The sequence below is a fragment of the Excalfactoria chinensis genome, chromosome 3 (genome assembly GCF_039878825.1).
Source record: "Excalfactoria chinensis isolate bCotChi1 chromosome 3, bCotChi1.hap2, whole genome shotgun sequence".
In the NCBI taxonomy this organism is placed as follows: Eukaryota; Metazoa; Chordata; class Aves; order Galliformes; family Phasianidae; genus Excalfactoria; species Excalfactoria chinensis.
The window spans coordinates 28,532,212-28,557,958 of NC_092827.1; the positions used below are offsets into that span (position 1 = coordinate 28,532,212).

The 25,747-nt window shown below is 42.7% G+C and overlaps 2 protein-coding genes across 2 annotated transcripts; both read right to left on the minus strand.

The window, feature by feature from the left end:
- Nucleotides 1-3,429: 3,429 nt before the first annotated feature.
- COX7A2 (cytochrome c oxidase subunit 7A2) lies at nt 3,430-6,020 on the minus strand. The gene is made up of 4 exons (XM_072330806.1): nt 5,883-6,020; nt 5,398-5,487; nt 4,073-4,157; nt 3,430-3,646 (listed from the first exon to the last, which is right to left on the minus strand). Exons 1-4 carry the CDS (start codon nt 5,898-5,900, stop codon nt 3,588-3,590), a joined length of 252 nt encoding a protein of 83 aa, XP_072186907.1. The 5' UTR covers nt 5,901-6,020; the 3' UTR covers nt 3,430-3,587.
- Nucleotides 6,021-10,980: 4,960 nt separating this feature from the next.
- TMEM30A (transmembrane protein 30A) lies at nt 10,981-24,122 on the minus strand. The gene is made up of 7 exons (XM_072330814.1): nt 23,786-24,122; nt 18,733-18,849; nt 17,992-18,099; nt 16,904-16,991; nt 16,343-16,486; nt 15,092-15,301; nt 10,981-12,456 (listed from the first exon to the last, which is right to left on the minus strand). Exons 1-7 carry the CDS (start codon nt 24,047-24,049, stop codon nt 12,263-12,265), a joined length of 1,125 nt encoding a protein of 374 aa, XP_072186915.1. The 5' UTR covers nt 24,050-24,122; the 3' UTR covers nt 10,981-12,262.
- Nucleotides 24,123-25,747: the final 1,625 nt, after the last annotated feature.

Here is a 25,747-nt window from a genome sequence, read left to right on the forward strand (position 1 = left end):
ATAAAGAAAAAAAAAAGAAAAAAAAAACGAAAAAAAAAGTGAAAAGACTCAGGCAAGCTAGAACAAAAAGGGGTTATTATTAAAAGAAATCTCCTTTGAAATAAACCAATTTCACAAGTACGCGCATGAAAGATATGTTGGTTCTGACTTACTCATCACATACACGCCTCACTTGAGGTCAAGTCAGGTTGATCAGATTTGATTTTGTGTGCCTTTGAAGGTCTGACTCATAGTAGTAGTTATGAAGATAAACCTCCAGCTCCTTCATATATAAAAACATTGGAAAAAATGGTAGAAAAAGGAAGGATGGCTTAATGTGAGAGATGCTAAAACAAACTCAGTCTTCTCCTTGTTCAGAGCAGTGACACCTGAGGTGAACAACATTGGAGAAGTGGTATTTTCACTCTGAGATTTGGGGAAAGAGAAAGAAGTACAGGTAAGACCATTTACTTAGAAATCTCTTTGGCATTTTCATTTTACTTCTGAGAGTTTGTGAGAGTTTCATGCTCTCTTTTAGGAAGCTGCAATATTGCATATTAGACTCCTGCTGGGGAAATGTGTGTGTGTGATGGGCTACCCTGGATGTATGTGTGTATCCAGTAGCCAAGAAAATGTAACCCAGGGCACAGTTCTAAGATAGCTCTGAGCCACCTTCCCAATGGAGAAAGTAAAACATGTTCTGTGCACCTGGAGTCACCAAAAGGGATGTTTAGCCTAGAAAGACATGATTTTTGATTTAGTTATCATCTGTTGCATCTGTCTGTTTGTTATTCAAATGATCACTGCTCTGCGTGAACATTGCTTTTCATTCATTCAAAGCTGACACGCCAGAAGTTTTCTGTATTAACCTTAAAAACATGTAAATTTAACAGGCTATTTAAATAATGAACAATAGGGTGGCAAGGAAAGTAGCAGAGGTGGGTTACTCACTGCCTACCCTGTTGGGATGGTATTTAGAACAATCCAGCCCTGCAAAGGCCATGACAGCATTCCCACAGCCTTGGCTTCAAGAGGTTTTTCTCCTTCCCCTGGAACATAAAATGACAAAAATCACAGCTGCTGTTTCTAACTAACAGTTAAAGTGAAGAAAAAAATAATAAAGTTGACATGAAGCAGAGCTTCTCTCTGGAAAAGAGAAAATACTGCATACACGAATCAATAACAGGGCCTGCAGTAAGGTAGCAATATTGTGCATCAGCATAATATCTGGCTCCGGTATAACATCTAGCTTCAGAAAGAACTGATGGAAGGGCAGTAATTAAGCATGATGGTAATAGAAACAGGCAAGGAAAGCGCATAATTTGAGTGTGTTTACTGGTTAGCGAGCTGTGACTTATTACTTTTTTTTCTTTTTAATCAAGTTAGCAAGGAATTGTACAAACTGCTCATTTTAATTTCTTCTGCTCATAAAAAACCCACAGGGACCCAAAAGGCGTTCAGATAATTCTGATCATTTTCCATTAATTTTAGCCCTAAAGAAGACAGGGCTGCACCCTGCAGCTGCTCCCAACATCCCAGTTGTTCTGTGGAGACACGGGGCCACGCCTTCCCTTGGGGACAATGTCCCCTCTAATCCTGCCAGGACAGCCAACCCACATGGACCAAAGTGATATTCAATACTGCATAATATCACGCTCAGTAAATAAAGTGCATAGAACCACAGAATATTCCCAGTTGGAAGGGACCCACATCACCGAGTCCAACTCCTGGCTCTACGTAGCATCAACCCAATTCAAACCCCGTGTCTGAGAACACTGTCCAGACTCTCCATGAACTCTGTCAGCTTGGGGCTGTGCCCACCACGCTCCAGTGAAGAACATTTTCCTCATTCCCAACCCTAATCTGAGCACACTGGCCCTTCCCATTTGCCTCAGGTTTAACAATCATATTCTGATTGTCTGGAATAGCAGTGAAAAGCTTTAAGCCAACATTAACCCAGAAGAGGCTTAAAATAGCACTGTGATGGGAAGTTAGATTTCTGCGTTCACTGCCACGTTTTGAAAAACCCACTGTGTCCTTAAGAGGGAAACAATGGATGGAACAAAATATGATGAATTCTGGTGGATGATTTTAGAAGTCCTATTTGTTACACAGCCAACACTAGACTAACAAGGACATAAAGGGAAATAGAGGATTGTTTTGTTACCATAGGATGTCAGTGCCAGAGGGAGAGACTGACGGGAATCGCGAGATCCCACCCCAGCAGATGCCTCTCACCTCCCTGGACCATTAACAAACGTTCCACATACAGAACTGCACAGTGGGAATATCCCACATATGAGAATGGTGTTTCCAAAATACACCCTTCTAGGATATGACCCTACATCCAACTTCCATCCGTAAGCGTGGGACCTGTAAATGCTCCTGAATGCCACTGCAGCATTGTCTGGATGGTCTGAAGTAAAACAAGTTGAACCACACAATGAAGCCCAGGTACTGACTTGACAGCAAGACCAAAAAGGCCCAAACTATGTTTAGGAACATAAAACCTAACTCAGAAATAGTTTCTCAGAAATACACTACCTCAACAACCGCAATAGTTAGCCCAGTATGAGGCACGAGGGGAGCTTGAGTTAAATGATTCTCATGTCATCCACCAGCTTAAAAAGATGCTTCCTAGAGGCAGCTTCTATATAGCAGTCATTCTCAATAACAGCATGACCTACTTCAGATGCAAGTTGTTCCTAAGAACATGACAGCAAGTAGTAATTACAACTGGGTATCCTCAGGCGATCTTCCAACAACTGAAGCTGACAGCCAACAATGCAGAATTACCAAATTCTCAACTTACAAAACCTACATGGAAGTGAGATTTTGTCTAATTCTGCTTATTTATTTCAAGATAAATTTGCTCAGCTAAAGCAAGACGAGATTTCTGTAACAAAGAGAAAGTGTCACTTTCTTAAAAGGATTTGGGGTATTTAACTCATCTCTGAAGTACCAACATACTGTAAGATACTTAAGGTACATGTAAGGTGCTTACAGTGAGAGTGGGGCAGGTCTCTTCTCACTGGTGACAAGTGACAGGACGAGGGGAAATGGCCTCAAGTTGCACCAAGGTAAGTTTAGGTTGGATATTAGGAAACATTTCTTTACAGAAAGGGTAGTTAAGTACTGGAGTAGGCTCCCCAGGGAGGAGGTTGAATCGCCATCCCTGGATGTGTTTAAGAGCCATTAGGATGCGGTGCTCAGGGATATGATTTAGCAGAGGGTTGTTAGAGTTAGGGCACAATGGTTAGGCTGCAGTTGGACTTGATGATCTTCGAGGTCTTTTCCAATGTGGGTAATTCTATGATTCTATTATAAACCACACCAGAAAACAAACAAACATCCACACAATTAAGAGATCTGCATATTGATAACTCACTGTACACACACCAAAAGTAAAATGCACTCTATTGGAGAACATATGATATAGTTCAAACCACCTCAGAGCAACATAAGAGCTGCTTTATTGATTGCAGTTAACATGTTATGGTTGGATTAGGATTTCAAGCATTAAACCAGATGCTTATAGTAACTATAAGCTGCCATCATAGTCACATGGAATCGGACGAAGAGATGCTAGTTACTAGGGCATCCTGGAGTCATTTCTGCTTCTTGGGCATTGAAGCCATCATCAGTTCATAAACAACATAGACTGCTCCTGAAAAAAAAAAAGAAGTAATTTCAGAGTTAGCAGCCAGCTTTCCTTTCCCAGAATGCAGACGACAATAAGCAACTGCACCTCAGACGCAGCACATTTCCATAACCGGACCTCAACAATTATTGTTCTTTTTTTGCAATTGGTATTTTATAAAAACAAACAATTAAAAACAAAAATTATTAAAAAAAAACCCTCCACGATCTGCATAAAAGAACCTAAAAGCAAAAAAAAAAGGTGAAGAAAAAATAGTGGTGTGTTACAACTACATTTTATTCCTTTCCAATGGATTCCTTTACATGGATTCTAAAGGAGTATCCAGTACATAGTACTGTGTTGGTCAAGTTGAAGATTATACCAAAGAAAGTATTTTAATCTTAGCAGGTTAAAAAGTGTACTAAAGCATAAATGTTTTACTATGAGCCTTACCAAAAACTGACAAACCCATGGTGAATCTGTACAACAGACCATCCATGATCCCACCTTTAAGATACACAGGGAGGCCATTATCCTCCTAATGGAAACAAAGAGACAAAAATAAATCACTTAAATACAGTTCCTACAATATTAGGTTAATGTAACCGGAACTACCCGGAAGGTTTCTTTCCCCAAACTATCTTTAGTACTTCCAGAAGACTCTGAAAATCTTGAAAACCTCATTTACATTGAGCTCTGTGCTTCAAGTTTTTGCTCTGGTATCAAGTGAGCACCTGCTATCAAAGTGTAAGTAACAGGGTGTGTTTTCATTTCTAAAACAGCAACTGATACATGCTTGAACACTGCTGGCACCATTTGCCAGACACCTCAGGCCCACAGTAAGTGATTACCATTCCTTCCCATAAGTCTCCAACGAATTCAAACTCTGCCATAGGGAATAGGAGCAGCCTCTCTCTACCATTACTTGTTCTTAAACAGGAGACTGTTTTGCTCCACCTGAAGTGACACTCCCTGAACACTGGATCCACAGGATCGTTATCCTTGCTGGCAAGTTTATGCTGCTTTGGACTTCAAGCCTGCCCCTAGCTGCTGACAGCTTAACCTGCTGTCACACAAGAAAGGAATTCGAAGAAGAAACAGTATTTGGCAAGCAATATAATATGTAGAGATTGATTGCCTGTCAGCAGAAACAGAATCTCTGACCACCCTCCTTATCAAGATCCCACTTCCCATAGCATTCAGTGAGTACTGCGCTCCTCAGGTAGTGTCTCAGCAAGACTGACCTTCTCCATCAGCAGAAAGGAAAGTGGCAACACACAAAAACTACTGCATTGTTAAACTATTAACACTTTGCCCCTTTCACATTGCTAAAGCCCAGCCTCACCTACCCTCTGTAAGAAATTACTGCTGAGGCACATAGCTGGGAGTATACTCTTAAGCACCCACTGCTTCAGCATTTGCAAAACCACTACTGCTCACTAGGTGGCACAGCAACCTGAAGAGATGTATTCAGTATCTCAGTACATAAAGGGAAGCTACAGGAAAGAAGGGGACAGACTCTTTAAGGAAGGCCTGTGGTGATAGCACAAGGAGAAGTGGTTTCGATCTTAAAGGGGGTAGATTTAGGTTAGATGTAAGAAGGATGGTGAGGCACTGGAGACTTTCAAGGTGAGGCTGGATCAGGCCCTGGGCAACCTGATATAGCTGTGATGTCCCTGTTCACTGCAGGGGAGTTGAACTTGATGGCCTTCAGAGGTCTCTTTCAAGTCTAAATCTGCTAAATCCTTGTCATCATATTGCCAGTGTTTTCTCAATACCTGGAAGAGCTTTTGTTTCTCGGGAACTCTGTTCTCCAGCGGCCTGCGCGAAGCTGTGCTTATGGTCCTCTGGGAAACTTGACGAAGACTCTAAAATAAAGGAAAAACGGTATATTTGAAACAGTGAAAATCTTTAGTTATAACCACAGCGGTATTGAAACCGCTCCTTTTACAATTAAGATGGAAGTGGAGGGGGGGGGGAGAGAAGAAAAAGCCATCAGCTTCACCCCAAGGCAACACGGGAGCCCCCCTTTCACGGTCTGAAGACGTTCTGCCGCGTCCCAACCCAGGGCCTGTTTGCAGACAGAGCACAGAGGTGCTCAGAGTCTTCTGATGCCCACAGTGTGCTGATGAGTCCCCTGAGCCCACAGCCCCACCGCCCAGCCCGCATCCCGGCTCTGCACTCAGTAGCCCCCCCCTCCCCCAATCCCGGCCCCGCTGCCCTCGCCGCCCCTCAGGCCAGCCCGTGAGACCGGGCAGCTCACCAGCAGATTCCGCCACATCGCGGCTCTTGGTCCCTTCACCTCCTGCCGGCAGCAAGGGCAGCGGAAACGGAAGCGGCACGAAGCGCCGCCCCGCAACGGCAGGCGGCGACAAAATGGCGGCCGCCAGCGCTGAGGCTGTAGGGGGGGGGGGTCAGCCCCGAGGGGGCGGGGATAAGAGCGGCAACCCTGGGTGGGCTGCGGCACTGAGGGTATAAATGTATATATACCCTCAGTATATAAATATATATGTGTGTGTGTATGTGTGTGTGTGTGTATGTATGTATATGTGTATATATGTATATGTGTATGTATATATATGTATATATATGTATATATTTGCACATATACATGCAAATTGAACTCAAAAGTCATTTAAGTGATTCACAGTGTATAATTGCAGATGGGGAAGGAATACCAGAAGTGTATGAACACGAACCTGTTTGAATCCGAAGGAAGAATCTTCTTGCCCTTTAGGAAAAGACTCTGTTAGCCTCTGGTTTCTGCACTGCAGATCCTGCCCCTGCCTGACCCTGCAGAACAGCCCTGCCAGAATGCCACTTCCCAGCTCGCTGCGGTAGCAGGGCACTCAAGTCTGGGTATTAAAGTGCTTGTGCTGGTGCCAGAGCTGATGATGAATAATCTGTGTCAAAGACAGCAAATCAGTATTTGGCACAGTACAGAAATAACAAACTACATCCCAAAGCACAGCACTCCCCAGTCCGATGGGCTGCCTCAGAAAGGTGCTATAAAAGAATACAAAGATGGAAAACTGAGCTGAGTGCAATATTAAAAATACCATTTATAAAGTACAGCTGTAGGGAAAAATGATGCACCGCCACAAAGGAAGAATTCAGATGTGTTGTTTAACCAATATTAATAAAAGGATCATCATCTGCGGAGAAATAAATGTTGCCTCATTTCTGCTATGTGAACTATTTCCTGAAATGTCTGAATCCGAGCTTCAGAGCTATTGCCTGAAGTTCACACTTAAAGCTTGCTGTGCAGTTATGTACTGATCAAAGCTACAGGAGGGTTGCCTGGAGCAAGCAGAAGGGCTGCCTTCAACACTCACTGCTTTAAGAAGAAACAGCTTGAGGGAAAGGAAGAGAAATGGCATCTTGCAGCCACAGGGCAAAGGCATTTCACTAGAAGCAAAGTCAGACACATTTTCCCTAACAGGTTAATTTTAACATACATTGTATTGAAGAATAATGAAATTGGTAATCAAGGCTGTTAAGCCGTTTTGTTTAAGCCTGACCGAACAGGGCTGTTCATCTGTTTCTGATTAACAGTTTAATCTTTTTTTTTTTTAGCAGGGTTTAAAACGATACACAAACATCTGAGTTCACTTTCAGCCTACCTGTCAAAGTAGAAAGCCCTGGAGCAGTGGGATAGGTGGACATGATAATGTTTGAGCTTCTCCTAGATGCTTGCTTGCCTGCTGCATGATTTGTTCTTGCATATGAACTAGCTGACTTGCCCAGTTAAAAGCTACACTGTTTATGATGAGAGAAAACATGCAACTGGAATCATTTTCTAAGTTATTCTCAGTTGTAGAATACACTAAAATTGCATTAAAATAACGTAGTATTACACAGCATAAGCTCTGCTTCAGGACTTGGGTTTTTTATGGACTGCCATGCAGTAGGTCCCTCATTCTTATTTCAGTTTCACATCTTAGGAAGAATACTGCTGGAAGCACCATGTAGATACAGACAAGCAGCTGCCTTCTGGGATGCTGCCACATAGTTTGCTTTCAGCATCAGAGTCAGCAGCTTGAAAAGGAAGCACTCAGGACCAGACATGGCTCTGAATAGCTTCACTTCCAGCTAAACAGAAAGTCTCTGATTGCAGTAAGAAGCTGGAATGTACTACTTCTCCCCAAAACAGAAGCTTTATACAATGGTTCACATTACAAGTTTCCTGTCTTTCTGTGATCATTCCCCCTACAAAGCTGAACAAGGATTTGTTCCAATGTTTACAAGCGTCTGCTGTCTACTCATTTAACTACTTAACTCTGGATGTACGCCTAGAAACAATCATATTCTCATTTCTTCCAAAAATATCACGTCTCGATCTTTCATATTTTCCTAACAGAATCAGCAAGATCATCAATGATCTTCCTGGCCCTCCAACATTACTTCAAACATCTCACCATTTCATTCTGTGACATCCAAGCACTATCAGTTAGTCTTGCACGTAACTCTTATACTAATACTAAACTTAATACTAAAGTTTGCTTCGAGGTCACATTTACCTGAAATTAGGGCTTAGAAAGAAGAAACCCTATCCATTTTCTTTCAAATTAATTGCTATAATAATAATAATCCCTTTAGCTTCATTTGTTATGAGTCATGCTTTTATTTCTGCTTACTTATATCCAGCATAAAATGAGAATAACTATTTCCAACAGCAGAAATTGGCATAAGGTAAAGCAACAGACATTATTACTATAATTCATGTGCTGGTTGAGCAGAAGAAAAGAGTTTCTTATTTGCGACTCAGGTCATATAAGGATGCGAATTCTTATCAGGCTTATGATCACAGTCAATCTAAATCAAAACTGTCAAGAGCTCCCATTTAAGGCATACTATGCTAATTAGATCATATTCTGTGAGCTACAATGCATGGAACTGCTACATGAAAGTACTTCTGCTGATCCAAGGAAGAGATGTAACTGGGCCTTCTATCTTAGGAGTCCATAAATCGACCACATTGCTAAAAAGAGAGCTGGAATAAAAGGAGCATGACCATTCACTTCCTCCCCGTACCAAGCAAGAGTTTTCCTTTGGCAGGCTGTTCAACACAGACACAAGCACTCAAAAATGTCATTTTATTTATTTTTAAGTAACTGTTTGTAACTAGGTCCATACAGCCCCTCATAGGACTACCTTGATATGTATTTGTTGTTATTATTGTTGGGACATTGCTGAAGGCTTTTGCACCGTTGCCCTCTTCCTTTATAACTCTTTAAAGTTAGTTCAGTTGTGGAGAGCAACGCGCAGTAACAAATATAGAATTTCTATAAAGTAAATACAAAAGATATTGGTCTTATGTAGGACCAAGGTAGGATCACATTTTCAGGCAAGATTACAGACCCCACGTCATAGCAACTGCAGACAGAAAAAGAACAGAATAATTTTCAGCACATACAAAGTACTCCAAGGTCACAACTTGTCCCTCTTAAGCAGATGCCTTCCAATCAGTATATCTTACTTTATTTTTAAATCAATTCAGTGTTAGGTTTAGCCACGTTTTTCCATTCAGACACTTCAGCTGAATTCCCAGTATCTGTGTGTCTACAGATGAGTAACACTGATGTTGCCCCAGTGCAGGAAGAGCATTTGAGAAAGGTGCAGTTATTAACGCCTGCAGTGAACCCAGGGCAAACACCCGAGCTTTCCTTGTACTACCTGGCAGATTCAAGATGTTACCTGACATTAGATTGTCAAAGATTTCTATAAAAAGACAAGTCTCGTGTTCTTCGAGGCTTAACATTCATAATTAAAGCAAAACCAGGCTGCTGACAATGCGGTTTCAGTACCAATGTGACCTTCAGAGGCAAAGGCTACAAAGGATTCTTCACATTCAAGTTTTAAGGTGATAACTCTTCCCTCTGACTCAGCTAATCACAACCAACAGCTCTCCAAATAGCCCAAAGCAATTTAAAAGTACCCAAGGGGCCCTCTGCTTTGCTACAGCTATGCAGATTTTAACAAGGCTGGAAGGAAGATGGGCACACACAAAGGATTTTGTTTTAAAAGCTCCTGCATAAGACAGAGACAAATCCTAGTTTCCCACATTAATTTCTCCAGGAAAGATTCATTCACAAGTAGGCTCTCCTAACACCACCCGCTTCCAGGAAGCCTGTAATCTCATGCTTTGGGCACTGCCTCAACAGGGTGGGATTTGGAAAGTGCCTGGCTGGCACTTGGAAAGGAGAGGCATTGCTTTCCAGATCTGAACGCCAGCAGTGGTGCAGAATGGATACCACTGAAGAACCAGGTCACAGGTGGTCAGGTCCAACACATGGCACCGAGCACTGGGACAGCGACACTGCCCTGACAAGTGTCAGATAGGGACACTGTGGCTTCATCTTTGAACGCATGACACATTGGCACCTTCCAGGAAATACAAAGTCTAAGAATCCCAATAGTTACCTACATGCTCCCAAGGCAAATGAAGAAGAGTAAAGCAAGAGACTGCAAGTTAAACTTAACATTTTGAGCTCCTCAGGCATAGTGTTCATATTGTCTGACAAGTATTTCGTGCTACAGGCTTTCCGAAAAAAGGCTTTATTTGTAGCAAGAACCAAACAGACAGCAATTCTTCTCCCGGTGCACTTCATTAAGAAGATCCAAACAGCAGTGACAGCTGAGCTCAACAGGAAAAGAAAAAAGCACTGAAAAACATTTCAAGGTAGAGATAGAGAATTATTGTTTTCCATTTTGAACGTAGCCCAAAAAACCCAGCATTCCCTACTCAGAAAAGATAAGGGGTCATGAATAAAGCAAAACATTTACCTTTCAAGTGACAAACAGTTTAAAAATCAAAACATTTTAGTGAGCAGTAAATGGAAAACATCTCACTTGTTTACTTTGTTTTGGACTAAACTATTCTACAGAGGAATGCCAGCTTAATGTTTTGTGCAACTTCTCATACTTGCAATATACAGAGTTCTATATCCTTATCCTATATTTCCAGCAACAGATACAACACTGCAAAAAAAAAAATCTAGAAGACCTGAATGTTTAAAAGCCCTGCATTGCCACAATGTACTGTGTAAGCAAATTATATGCCTATACAGAAAGCCAGCACCATGGAAACACTGCTTCATTCTGCAGTGTATGCAGACCTATACACGTGTAAACCGCAAGCTGAAAAAGATTACACAAGTAATTGAGTAAAAATAGTTTTGCATTTCTGTTCTAAATGAATACAGTGTTGTATAAAGCTGGCTGTAGGTGTTGCATTGACTTTTTTCTGTAACTGTCTGAGAAATACAACTTGCTTAAAAAGCATTCATTCTTCATGAGAACGGCTTTTCACCCGGATGACAATAAATGCATGTTCAAGAACAAAGTAAAATCTCTTAATAAATGGTTTGCAGAATTTATTAGGTCTTTTTAATACACTCAGTACTTATGAAGCTAGTTGCATATAAAGTGATCTCCACCATATACATTACAATTTCTGTGCATCATCTAAAAAGAAGTCAGATAGTATTTTACAGATTAGCTAGCTTCAGATTAACCCAGAAGTGAACCCTCCTGCTGTTTATGACACTAAACCTCACTGCTTCTAACCGCAATATTTCAATCAGGTTTCACTGCAAACATAAGCTGCACTGGAGTAACAAAGATCACCGTCATCAAAACTTCTCCATTTCTACAGTTCAGTATCTCAACACTGCAAGAATTTATTGTGGCATCTATTCCATATAAGGAAACAGAACGTGAGATTTCCTTGACAACAAAGCCTGCTCAGCAGAATACACGTTTCAAGAACCTCTTTTAGTGAAAGGAATTCACTCAAGTTTGTGACTGGAACAGACATTTTAGATTCATCTTGCTTACTGCATGGAGGTACTCTTTAAAAGCAAAACCAGCAAGCACATCAGGAAAACTGCTGTTGGATATAACTTAAAGCAAAGAGAACAACAAAACAGCAGGTTCTACCTGCAACGAACATCTCCCAGTTTAGAACAAAATTTAAGAGGAACTCATACAGATAATTAACAAATAGGTTTCCTGATGCCTTTATAAAATGCCATTTTACTGGCCAGACACATTTGTTGCAACTATTAAAAGGAATTCCAGGTGTTGCAATTCGCACTGCATTTAAAGAACCTAATGTAACAAAGGACACAAGAAAAAACATTTAACTGCTAATATAAATATATTAAAATCTCATCCAGAAGAGTCCATGCACACAAGACAGTAAATTGAAAAAACACTTAAGACTTGCCTTTTCCTTTCAAAAGCACCGACACTCAAATTCTGCTAAGTTAACAATTTACATGGTATCTTACAACGGTCTTCTTCACAATCTGTATGTACTGAATCATACTGACGTTACACAGCACATGACAAGCAGCAGATGCATCAAGGGAACCGGAGCTACATGCATCAAATGGCCTGCCCAGCCAGAGGCAAACATCAGAAAATTGTTTCTGACAAATGCAGAGATACAATCAATACAGCTAATTGTAAACCTGTCATTCTGAGAGTTAATCCACAGCAAAGGGAAAGGAGATCTTTAGATAAAATTATATACCCAGCCCCAGAAGTGACATTAGCAGAGATTTATCTTCCAACAGCTGGGTCCGTTCTGGACTGGCCTTGATGCACATGCAGCATGGTTGCTTTCAAAACATGACATTAATTGGGAATGTCTGCACTGGTGTTTCTATTTCCGTATTTGTGATGAATGATCAGCAATACAACTCCTAAGAAGAAGCATATGGACCCAACAGTGATGTACGCAATGCCCAGAAAGGGGTTTTTGCCTCCCATCCATGAGATTGTGCTTAGGATCATTCTTTTTCGTCCATCAAAACTGTGCACGGGATAATCTGAGAGAAAACAAGGAATATAGGAAAACAAGAAACACGAAGTACATTTCCAAACCTAACTTAATCAGGCACACTAACATGTTGGATTATCTGACTCAGGCTTCTGACACAAACAGCTTTGAATACTCAAAGTGTAAACCCTGAAAACGTAGCTGTTCTTCTAAGCAAAGACTAACTTGGGCACAGTCAACTCCTCCAAGAAAAATGCCACAGGGGTTATCCACTTTGTAAGAGAAGAGTAAATGCATAGTTTTATGGGTCTTTTGAAAGCAACTTCAATCAAACGAAGGAAATACACCGAGGAATTGAAATCTGTATTTTAGTTTTTCTTAATGAATTTATGTAGACTCTTTTTTTACATGGACTCTCTGCTGTTTTGCAGGGAAGAAAAATATTGCAGTAACTACCTTAATGATCTTCAGGAGCTTTCGGGTTTTAAGAATTCAGTAACTATGACAACCTGCCTCCTCTAGTCTCCTACATAACTACCTCATCTTCTGTGTGCCCAAAAAGGAATGACAGATGTGCACCTGATCCACAGCTCTGGCCTCTAAATTCTGAGCTCTTCACCTCTAAATTCTGCCTACCCTAGGTCACATATTGTCATTATGCCCTGAAGAGTACAGGTTTAGAATGTATACTCCAATTTCTAAGCTACCAAGTCTTCCATTCTTTCCTTTGCTGCATTTCTCTCTCAATTTCTTTACAGCATCCAAGACATTAAACTTTCCTCTCGTTGTGAAGCTAGTAATTTAAATTTATGCACTGATTTGAGCAGTCACAAAGAAGAACAGGTTGCTGTGGAGCAAGTCTATGAACAGAGTGATCTCTGCAGTACACAGAGCCATGGGAAGAGGCAAAGTAGGCCACGACTCCTGAATGAATGTTCATTTTCTGCATCCCTGAGAAATCTCTCCCCCTCGTATTCAATACCCTTCACTGTTAAAGCACTCCACAGAAAAGCAAAGAATTAGCAGCACATATGCTGAAAAGTAAAAAATGGACATTGCATTTGAGCATGTTACCAGCCTGAGCATAAAGTATGTCCATGCGGCACTTCGCAAACTGGAAAAAAATAAAACCTGTGACTTAGGCCATGTAACAGGTTTCAAAAAGACTGAACAGCTCAAGCAAAGAATCACCTGAACTATGCCTATGCATCTTCCTGTTAGACAAAATGCAATCTGTCTGCTTTTGTATCTACCCAAAAAATTATCGCATGAATATGCTCCCATGCAGAGACTTCAGCCTCAATCCCTTGAAGCAGGCAGCAGGGACTGCAAGGAGCCACGTACGTGAACAAGCTGTGTGAGACCAAGGGTGAATGAGACTGACCATACCCCTCTAAGCACTCAAGCATACTGAGAAGGCACTAATGTCTAGACTAGTGTCCTTCAAAATTTGCTTACTGGGCAAATTTTGCACTGAAATATTCCCTAAGATTAACATATCATCTCACAAAGGCCTCTTTAGAAGACTGGGGTGCTGTTTGTTTTTTTTGTCCCCTCTACTCCATTTTGTGACCTCTGAAAACAGAAACAAAAAAAACCCAAATAATATTTTCATCCTCGTTAAATACATAACGCAGTTCTATGAGAACTACATAATAGTTTAAGAAAATTATGATTAAAACTGTATTTACATTAAAGAATATGAGCCTAAGTGAAAAAATTTGCAATAAGGCTACAAATTTACAAATCAATCCTGTATTAGATTGTATGCGAAGATCCAGCTAACTCTACAACATTGTGCTTTTCTCCCTCCACCCTTCTCATCAGGCAAGTGTGATGTGCTTTCAGTTAAAAATGAAACACGAGAGGGAAAATCCTGCATTTCTAAAGAATAATATTCTCAAAAAGATACTCAATCTCCCTGGTGACAGGATGAGGGGAAATGGCCTCAAGTTGCACCAGAGTTAAGTGTAGGTTGGATATCAGGAAAAACTTCTTTACAGAAAGGGTTGTTAAGCACTGGAATAGACTCCCCAGGGAGGTGGTTGAGTCACCATCCCTGGATGTGTCTCGAAACCATTTGGATGTGGTGCTCAGGGTCATGACTTAGCGGAGGGTTGTTAGTTAGGGTAGCATGGTTAGGTCACGGCTGGACTTGATGATCTTTAAAGTCTTTCCCAACCTGAGTGATTCTATGATTCTATGAAAGTCACCTTGGCAAAATCTTGACCATAAAGTCAACTTCTAAAATATAGTAAATTCTTTGTGACTTTCTATATGGTATAGCCACAGACATACCACAAGGCTGAGTGATCGCATGAGACAGGAACATGGATTTGCAGACTGTCACATCCCTCCTATGCATCAAAGAAAGCTTTCTCTCTTTCCTAGAACAATCAATTTTGGTTTTTAATTAGAGCTACTTCTTATTTGAGCATAACTAGCTCAGACAGCTCCATGCTTCGGGTGGCCATTCTGAAGTCAAAACGACCCAGTCATTTCCCATTATGAAGCTACAGAACTGAATTTCATGATCTTAATGGAACAAACACAAGTTAGTCCTATAAACTACATGCAGAAGACAGTAATTATAAAGTCTCATTTGATTTAAACTTCCTTAAAAGTCTACCCACGTAATCCAGCCAACGCTCTGAGGAGTTTTTAAGGGCATTTTCAAAGGATACTGTATGTGATATTTAAAGAATATTTTCCAGCCTGTAGGGTAGGCTGTAAGTTACTCTTCCTTTCAATGAGACGATACAGCTTACGAAATGTTGGCAGAGCAGCAGTACGCATCCACACAATGAAGTCTTCATTGATAAAGCCATTGTTGTCAGGATCAGATTTGTCCAGCATATACACTGGTTCAGGCCAGTTTACTGGTTTTGTTGTACCTAAGATTAAACAAAAACAACAATAAAACATTTCAAACACAGGACTAAACGAAGCACTGGGTCACCAAAACTCATTCTAGTATCATAACAAACATGCATTAAATCCTAAGCAGTATGAAGAGCCAGGCTGGCTCATTGTTACTGCAAGATTACTGAACTGCTCAGGAACATTAGAGTACGGTATCTGCCTTTCCAAGGGTAACATCACTTTGGTAAGGTCACTTGGCCGTGACTAAGCAAGCAACACATATCAGGCTAAACCTAAAGCTATTTTCTATCTTACATATACACACAGACCCTAAAGCCCAGAAGGAAAACTGCTTTTAGACTTTGTCAAAGAAACTCCGACTTACCAAACTGTACTTAACTACATTTAACCTTATAAGCGAGAGAAATGAGTTAATCTGATCAGAAATAATTTTAATAAGCACTGCAAGATCTACCAGTAGAAACATTAAAGAAGAAAATATCACACAGTTTGGTTAAATAATCACAGGATTTCTTCTGAAGTTAAAACCATGTATTATAGCACTGCACTTAGGAGGATTTTCTCAGTATTCAAGGCATAAAAAGTTATCAAGATCTATATATATAATATATTTATAGCAGAATTTGATTTGATATTTCAAGATCCCAAACGGCAACAAGTAATTGAAATATCACTTAAGCCAGGAATCTTTACACCATCTTAACAAATTGGATTAGTTGCCAAGGCAAAACTAATCTGATGCCAAGCAACTGACAGAAAGAGCTTTCATGAAACTTCAGTAAGATTAAACAGGAAATAAGCCCAGGTTCTATTTTAACATGTTAAATGACTACAGTGAATTTAGAAAAAAACTATATTAGTTCTGCATTAAATTTGCAGCATCCACCATTGACAGACAACTCTTCCAGAATGCAGAGTAGTCCTTAGCTTGGACTTCTTCATAAAACAACAATATTATTAACATGTTCACTACAGTGTCACCATTGAGGTAAAATCCATGGCAATCAATGTGTATGAAATCTTTTGTTCTTAAAATTTCACACATTTCTTACCTTGGAAGAGTGCAGTTAAATTCTTTCCATCTCCTGTGGGATTCCTGAACTTCACATTTTTATCTGTCCACCACGCAATGCCTTTTTTAATCAAAGGAATAGGGGTCCTTGTGTCATTTTCAATGTGGTACAATTCCAATGTATCTATGGAGAAAATCAAATAGGAAGACCAGATAAGACTGGCTTTTATGAGATGAATAATCCTGATAGGCAGTAAAATAATTATCTGCAGGAAAAACAAAAACAAACTGCCACAATCAAAAACCGTTCTGTAAGAATCCACACACATACAGAGCAGTGTGTTATACATGGATAGCATCTTTACCTCTATTCCACAGCCATAACAGCCACTCACAACAGATGTTTCAGTCCCTTGTGTGCTATCAGATTAAATTCACTGTGATGGTTATTAATGATATTTTAATCTGGGCAAATTCCAAACAATTAAGGTGTGTTAATTCAAAACAAAACAATCCACGATAATACACAGAATAAAGCAACAGCACAAAGCACACACAACACAAAAACACCTCAGTGCTAAACTTAGAAGCGTTACCATACCATTAAACATACTGTTGGCAATAGCCCCACAGGGAGCAATGGGTTTATCTTCGTTTGTGCGGTAAGGTTCACATTCCTTACTTGGATTCTGACAGTTAGAAAGAAAAAAGGCAGATCAGTCTGTGCTGGTTTATACTTCAGTACTTCACACACGTACACAGCTCACACTTACTACAAAATATTCTCAGGAGTGAGGTTATTTACATATACTTCAGCATTCATTGCTAATCGATATGATTGATTTTTGTCCTTTACAAGCAGGAAAATATTCTAGATAAAATATGAATAAAGTCAAAAATCTCATGATGGTCATTGTCAAATTAAGACTGTGCTTGGAAACTTGGAACATTAAGTATTCCAGCATTCTTTTAATAAAGTTCCTCCACCCCCCCCAAACTCCCAGTATGCACAAGTGTTAGAGATAACACACTGCAGTAAGTAATGAAGCACAGCATAAAATGACAAGATTGCAAGCACGCAAATATCAAGCCAAAAACAAGCACCCTGAAATCCAGTGTCAGACATCAGCTGTAACTTCCTGGAACTGCTCTTTTCCAATTTACATGCAAAAAGAAGGAATACTTTTTGCAGGAGTGAGAACCCACATGTACTTCTACTCCTTGCCAAAATTAGGAGAAGCAATCTGACTCAACACAGTGCTTTGAGCAGAGTACAGAGTAGTGAGGTTTTCCAGTTACGCGGACGTTCAGTATCATACCAGATTCTGTAGAATCAGATGTGTTTAGCTGCAATATCCAAACCAAGTGCTAGGCAACAGTATTTTATACTGAAAATAAATGGGTACACATAGGTACTTATCATCTGAAGGTAAAGAGTTTAAAGCTCTTTGATTTTGAGCTGTTTGAGATACCGCACTGCTGCCCACTGAACAAATAACTGCCATGAAGTTACAGCATTTTACATTTTTTAATAAAAAAATATATAAATTCCTTATTGTTGTTTTCTGGAACACAAAAATTCTACAGCTACATTATTATTAAACTACATATTCTGCCCTGTGATAACTTATGCAAGTCAGCTGTTCAATGCCTATTAGTATCTGTAAATATCAAAGCTGGAATACCTACAAGTAATGAGCTGTTGTCTCCGTTTAGCTGGCTGTCATCTCGAGATTTCACATAGCGACGGTGGTTTTGATAGAAGTTGGAAAGTCCGTAATACATGAATACGTTACTCTACAAGAGGGGTTTTGATTCACACAACAGATCAATAAACACACAAGCATGCTGGTTAACTGAAAGCTGGAAATTCAACCTCTCAAATTGTATTTACTTTAGAGTAACACTCAAAGGAGTGATGCTCAAAGACTCTCTTTGTACTGAGTACACACAATACTATCCCAACAAAGTCAAACAATATCAACGTGCCATAAACCAGCAGCAGGATATTCATCAGTACTATCCCAGTTCTTATCTTGTCTAACACCAAGCACACAAGCCTCATTATTTGCCTCAGAGCTTGCATCTGGTGCTGCTGCTTCCTGCTGAACTCAGTTTAAGTTGTGCAGGAATGGCTCATCTACATGTCAAGTACACGACACCCACCAAGGACACAGACAGTAAATCCAGATGTGTAAAAGACAGGTATCCCATTTAACACTGTGCAATTCCAGATAGAGAGGCACCAAAAACCATCTCATCTCTGCTAATGAAAAGACACACAGCCATCAAATCCAAGTTCATAGGAATACTAGAAATAATCCTATAAGACAGACACAAAGTAAGGCTGTGGGAATGCAACTTTCCTATCACTTACAAAATAAACCACATCAGCAGTTCTCATTTAACTTTGCATGCAAGGTTACATACCTCAAATGGATGTTCCAGTGTGAAATTGATTACGCAAGTACAAGGCGGTGTGCTATCCCAGGACACATTCAAACACTTGTTGCAGGGACTGGAAGGCTCTATTCCTGTATAATCAATCTATAACAGAAAAAAAATATTCACATTAATTTAGAGTGGGAAAGCAAAGAAAATTGATTAAGAAGCCAGAGAAATTGGTGCGGCATTTATTTTGCAACATTACTACATCCCAGTTCCAAAAGCCGTTTGATGATCTCATGGTCCCTTCTAACCCAAACTATTTTGTGATTCTGACTACATATTCTGTTTCAGCCTCAGACAAATCTGGCACCAGTGTGGGCCATTAATGCTGGAGAAGAAGAGGAAAAAGAACAAACAAAACAACCCACCAAAACACACCGAGCAGATACTCAAGGCACCACTTCATTTCCAAACACACTCAATATATAACAAGCAGATCTAAGCTGCTACATGCTTTCCAGAGAAGTCTCGTTTTTAAAAGCCTACAAAGATATTAAATAAGAAAAAGGTTTTGCTTTAGAAAACTTTTATTTACTGCCTACGTTTAGGCACTCCATCAGATTTTTCAGAGACAAAGATAATGAATCACAAGAATCACAGATCACAGAATGACCCGGGTTGGAAGGGACCTCAAGGATCATGAAGTTCCAACCCCCTGCCTGGCAGGGCCACCAAACTTCCACATTTACTAGATCAGGTTGCCCAGGGCCCCATCCAACCTGGCCTTGAACACCTCCAAGGATGGGGCATCCACAACCTCCCTGGGCACTCGAGAGCTCTCTTAAAACAGGGAAGGTGAATACACAAATGCCAAAACCAGTAAAATACCAGATGAAAAAGAAAGACGATCGCTGTTAATGTAGCTTATCAAGTATCTGTCTTTTAATAGTTTAGCAACAAGAACAAAAAAAAATTACCTGAAATCTGCACATTTGGGCTACCTTTATGATATACAATGTATCCTGAGCACCTGGGGCTCTAATCCTACAGCCCTTGCCAACAGAAGTTGCTTGATTGCGTTACACTGCTCTCTCCTGCATAGCTGCAAGCAGAAGGAAATAACTGCCTTGGGTTCGGCAGGTTAGCGCTATGTGTAGGCGAAAGATTCCATCTCTTTATAAACTATTATTTCTACACTTAAAAAGAGGTTCCTACTTAGTAACAGAACTCAGATCAGTGCGACATGCGACAAGTTACCAAAACAAAGTGCTCTGAACTACAAATCCTGCTCAGCTTTATGAAAGACCGCTGCAAATGGCATCTTCTGATTTACAGTTGTGGTCAAACATTACTGAGAATCAGAATGATTTATAATCTGCCCAAAACTCCCTATTAAGGGTAAATTAAACAAGCAGTTTCAAGGTTCAAGGAACAATTGAAGCCTATTTCCCTCTGGATCTTCTTCAAGGTCTCTCTCCCCACAGATTCTTTGATATCTGCTAAGAGCTGCATCTCTTTCTTCAGCAAAGGCATTTCAGTGATCTGTGATCTGCTGCCAGACTTCTGACAGATGAAACCTTCCTCTGACAAGCCCAGCTGAAATAAGTCAGATTCAAGAGCTGTTAGGTGAGGGAAAGCTTAGCCTCTCACTAAATGAGATGCTGCATTTATGCTGAAGTAAATATTGGACTTTCAGTATTTGAAAGAAGCTTATAAGCAGAAGAGAGAATGACTGCTTATGAGGGTGGGCAGTGATAGGACAAGGGGGAATGGGTTTAAAGTAAGACAGAGGAGGTTTAGGTTGGGTATTAGGAGGAGGTTTTACAGAGGGCGGTGATGCACTGGAACAGGTTGCCCAAGGAGGCTGTGGATGCCCCATCCCTGGAGGCATTCAGGGCCAGGCTGGATGTGGCTCTGGGCAGCCTGGTCTGGTGGTTGGCAACCCTGCACATAGCAGGGGGGATTGAAACTAGATGGTCATTGCAGTCCTTTTCAACCCAGGCCATTCTATGATTCTTTATTAAGTAGCTCTTCCTCAGCACTCCTTCAGGGCTTGGTCCAGCTGCAGCACAGGGACCAGCAAGATCTAAACATTTCACCTACATGAAGAACACGTTACTTGTTATGTCCCATGAACAACTGAGTGAAAGTGACAGAGGTATGTTTTCATCTCTTGACAAATAATGAAACCACTGCTTCGAGAACACAAGAACTGATGCACGGAGCCAAGGCAGAAATCCGTGTGACCCAGCACCAGGGCTCCAGAAAGCAACAGCAACAAGAGACTACAGACTCACAGGGAGCTGGTAACTCCCCAATGGCCCAATGGCTGTTCAGATTGTTGATGTCCTTCTCAGCTCACTTGTTTCTGTAGTGCAGGAATAACACAGCTATTGTGCATACACATTCTCCAGACCACCTGTGGTCTTTGTAGGCTTCACAACTGTTACAACTGGATGCTACTAAAGAATCATAGACTATCTTGAGTTGGAGAGACCCATAAGAATCACCAAGTTCAACTCCCAGCTCCACACAGCACCCAAATATCAATCCCTGTGTCTGATAGTGGTGTCAAAATGCTCCACAAACTCGGACAGCTCGGGGCTGTGCCCACTGCCTCGGGCAACCTGTTCCGTCCCCACCACCCTGCGGTGCAGATCCTGTCCCTAATCCCCAGCTGCCCCTCCCCTGACAGCTCCATGCCGTTCCCTCGGGCCCTGTTGCTGTCACAGAGCGCAGAGCTCAGCACTGCCCCTCTGCTCCCTGTGAGGAGCTGCAGCTGCCATGAGGCCTCCCCTCAGCTCCTCTGCTCTGGACCTGCAATTACTATCCTTGGCCACTTCCTGTATAAAAGGCATCCAATCAGTCTGTTGTTTTGTTGTTTTTTCCCTCTATATCCTCTATATCTAATCTCGGCAGATTTCATTAAGTTCTGCATCATTTTGATGATGGGGCGACTAGAACCGCACACGGCACTGAAGATGCACACGACAGTCACGCACCTCATCTCAGTTCCTCATTCCTAGCAGTGCCTTCGGGTCTGGCTTTAATTACTGTTAAACAATTCACAGCAGCAACCACACCACCGGGATGTGCTTCCTGTTCACTCAGTATCCTGAGCATTGCTCAATTTACATCACATTTTAACGTGCTGTCAACAGTTCTTATGACTTCTAAAAACAAACGAATGAAAAAATAGGCCCACATTGGCCTTCAACAGTATAGGGCAGAAAATAAGCACTTCTGAAGCTTTTTCCTCGTGTTTTACTCAAATGAACAATTTCCCACGATAGACCGCCTTGAAACAGTGAGAAAAGGACAGAGAACAACCAGCACACACACAAAAAAACAACCCATTATCTTCATACACTTAAGATTTTGGATATCTTCCACATTTAAATTCAAGAGAGCTTCTAAAGGAAATCAATGGAAAGGCCACATCTCACTGCTTGCACTCACATAATAACAGCGCAGTTCTCAGAGGCTGCGGCATCAAGTTCCAGGACAGGCCTAGGGATAATATGAACTGTACACAAATATGTATTTGGGGACATCAATTATACACCCCATTCAGTTACAATACACCAAGCTTTCAGGCTGCTATACACAGAGGCACCTCATGAGCAGGCTATTGTCTGAGGTGGGTGTAAATAAGTAGCTCTGCTTCCTCCCCCAGCTACAATTTTAAATGAGCTTAGTCACTGCACCTCGCTTTTAGAAGCCTTGTCTCCCACAGTTACATCAGTGGCTCTCTGGGAATAACATCTGGAGGTTACTAAGAAAAGCCAAAGCACCAGGTAAGGACCTGAGGTAGATGTGCAGGTAGTAGATGTGCACACACACTAACCCTCCTCCACAATTACTGTATTAAAACACTTCACTGAAAAGCAGTAGGATCAAAGAACACAACACAAACTTCCTCCTTTTACTTGCATACCCAAACTGTTTGATCACAACATCAAACTCACAGACCCTATTCCCAGAACCATAATCATCAGGACCACAATGATCATCCAGTTTCAATCCCCCCTGCTATGTGCAGGGTTGCCAACCACCAGACCAGGCTGCCCAGAGCCACATCCAGCCTGGCCTTGAATGCCTCCAGGGATGGGGCATCCACAACCTCCCTGGGCAACCTGTTCCAGTGGATATACATACAGCAACAGCAGAGCCACAAGGAGCCAAGGAACCATTAAGGCTGGAAAAGATCCTTAAGATCATGTAGTCCAATCATGAACGTAACCACCGCCATTTCCCCACTAAACGACATCCCTCAGTACTGCATCTAAACGTTTCTCGAACTCCTCCAAGGATGGTAACTCTACCAGCTCCCTGTGCAGCCCATTCCAGCCCCTGACCATCCTTCAGAAGTTCTTCCTAACATCCACCCCGAACTTCATTTACAGTTCTGGACTCAGAGGAAACTCTGATGAAGTTGTTATCCTTAAGGATCAATCCAGATCCGATCAGAATGAAAAGACATGGGAAATATAATTGGATAATTGGATTTCCCCTCGTCCTGTCACTTGTCACTAGTGAGAAGAGACTTGCCCCGCTCTCACTGTAAGCACCTTTCAGGTACTGGAAGAGAGCAATAAAGTCTCCCCTCAGCCTCCTCTTCCTCAGACTAAACAGCCCCAGCTTCCTTAGCCTCTCCTCATAGGGCTGATTCTCCAAGCCCTTAACCATCAAAAAAACACGTTAGCCTGCTTTTTCTTTTAATGCTTATCGATGTAGTATCCTGCTGAAAACAGGCACCTGCATCACCTTCCCGAGGGCTGTAATGTGGCACAGACAGCGGCGTGTTGCGAACAGAGCAGCGTGCTCTGAAGTACCAGTGCCAATTTCCAGACGTGCATATCCCTGCAGCTTCCAGGCAAGAAGCTTAAATGCAGCACCCAGACAGCGCACAACACGCCTCACACTTCTATTTCCCCCTCAGTCTTTCCTTGACAGGAACTTTAGTTCCTGGGACTCTGTTTCCCAACCTCCTCCCGACACAGCTGTCACCTCCCGCTTCCTTCTTTCCTCCCTCCCTCCCCCGGCCCGGCCCTCCAATGCCCCACAGCTGAGGGGAGGCCCGGTCCCCGCGCACCTCGTACTCGCGGATGTTGTTGGAGGTGACGAAGATGCCGATACCGATGGGGATGAAGATGAGGCCGATGATGAAGAAGGCCGGCAGCACCGTCCCCGCCGTCAGGATGGGCTGCCAGGCGGGCAGGCGCTGCTGTTTGAACGCCGTGTTGTCCGGCTTGCGGGTCTTCACCGCTCCGCCGCCTCCCCCCGCGGCCACGCCGCCCGGCCCGCCGCCCGCGGGATGCCCGTCCGCTTCCTCCTTCGCGCTGTAGTTGACCGCCATGGCGCCGCCCGCCGACACCGCCGGCAGCCCCGCCCGCGGACCCACCACGTGACCGACGGACGCCGCGCCTGCGCTCTCGGGAGAAGGCGCGCTGTTGATGACGTAACCGTGGCGTCCCGGTGGACGGGAAACGGCCGCGACGAAGCTGCGCATGCTCAGGGGAAGAGCGGCGTCTGTGCGCAGCGGAGCAATACAGGCCGTGCGCTCATTGTCTCCTTCCGCCTGGCCGGAGCGCAAAGCGCATGCGCAATGGCAGCAGGCGCCTGTCCCGCTCCCCCCGCCCAGCCTGTGTCTGCGTGTGCTCGTGCTGCTGGCTGTGGGGCTGCTGGTTGGAATCGTAGAGTCATGGAATGACATGGGTTGAAAAGGACCGCAATGATCATCCAGTTCCAACCCCCTGCTGTCTGCAGGGGCACCAGCCACCGGACCAGGCTGCCCAGAGCCACATCCTGGCTACATCCTTGAATGCCTCCAGGGATGGGGCATCCACAGCCTCCTTGGGCAACCTGTTCCAGTGTGTCACCACCCTCTGAGTGAAAAACTTCCTCCTAATATCCAACCTAAACCTCCCCTGTCTCGGTTTAAAACCATCCCCCTTTGTCCTATCACTATCCACCCTTATATGCACATGTATTTCTGAGCGCCTGTTTTGTCCGGAGTGGGGCACAGCACAAGGCAATGCAATGTAGATATTGTGTATTTCTCCTGCTCCTCGGCTGCAGACGGGCACAATTTCCCCCAGAATGAAGTTTGATACTCAAATACACCAACAGGGAGCGCTGGGGAGGCGGGCGTTTGGTGAGGAGCAGCGCCGTGAGGCTGCGCCGGATCCTGCCACTCCACAGGCATCTACAATTTGAGAGTGATTTGGGGCTCCAAGCGATTATCCAGGGCTCGAAACTGAGTCACATTCCTTGCGGCATCTGTGCTTGCAGCTGTATCTCATTCCTGATGTATCCCTCTGAGCTTCTGGCAGCAAAGCCCCTTCCCCTGTTATAACCCTTTTCTCTCTTCTGTCATCAAGTCTGGCAGCTTGTGCTCCCCCAGCCTCCCAGAAGATCCAGTGAGGGAACAGAACTGCATGTAAATCTGTGCTGTGAGGTGGCAGGAGGTTTCCTTGGATGCTGTCAGGTTCAAGAGGGCCCTTTTATCCTCTGCATTTTATTGACTACTCGGGGAAAAGCATCACGTTCCCTCTGTGCCACTATGTCACCTCCTGGACACCCAGCGTCTTCATAGCTTCCGTCAATGAAAGATCACCTCAATGCAGCCACCACAGAAGCCTAACGGAAAGGCATCCCTCCATCTGTGCAAAGACACAGGGGACAGCACAGGGCACCACGTTTTGCAGTCCCAATTGGATTGGTGCTGGGAACTCTGGCACAAGGTTCATCAGGTGGGGCCTGCTGTCCTGTGGAGTGAGAACTAAATGCACCTTCTGCTTCTGTGAGCAGGTGGTTACATTGGGTACAAGCTGTCGGCCCTTGGGAAAACTTACTTCCATTCTTTAGAGAAATAAAGAATATTAGCTTTAATACTTCATTATTTAAGGGCTGGGGAGGAATTTGTAGGACAGGTCTCACAGGGAGCAGCTGAGGGAACTGGGATTGTTCCATCTGGAGAAAAGAAGGCTTGGGGAAGACCTTACTGCTCTCCAGAGTCACCTGGATGGATGCTGTGGCAAGGTGTTTGGCAGCC

Bases quoted from the DNA above. Each gene is read 5' to 3' on its own strand.
- COX7A2 (XM_072330806.1), bottom strand. The intron at 4,158-5,397 runs GTATTGAGAAAA...TGTTTCCATTAG, and splicing joins AGAAACAAAAGCTCTTCCAG to GAGGATAATGGCCTCCCTGT. The intron at 3,647-4,072 runs GTAAGGCTCATA...TTTTTTTTTCAG, and splicing joins CATGGGTTTGTCAGTTTTTG to GAGCAGTCTATGTTGTTTAT.
- TMEM30A (XM_072330814.1), bottom strand. From the start codon at position 24,049: ATGGCGGTCAACTACAGCGCGAAGGAGGAAGCGGACGGGCATCCCGCG. The intron at 18,100-18,732 runs GTATGTAACCTT...CCCCTCTTGTAG, and splicing joins CACTGGAACATCCATTTGAG to AGTAACGTATTCATGTATTA. The intron at 16,487-16,903 runs GTATGGTAACGC...TTTTCTCCATAG, and splicing joins TGCCAACAGTATGTTTAATG to ATACATTGGAATTGTACCAC.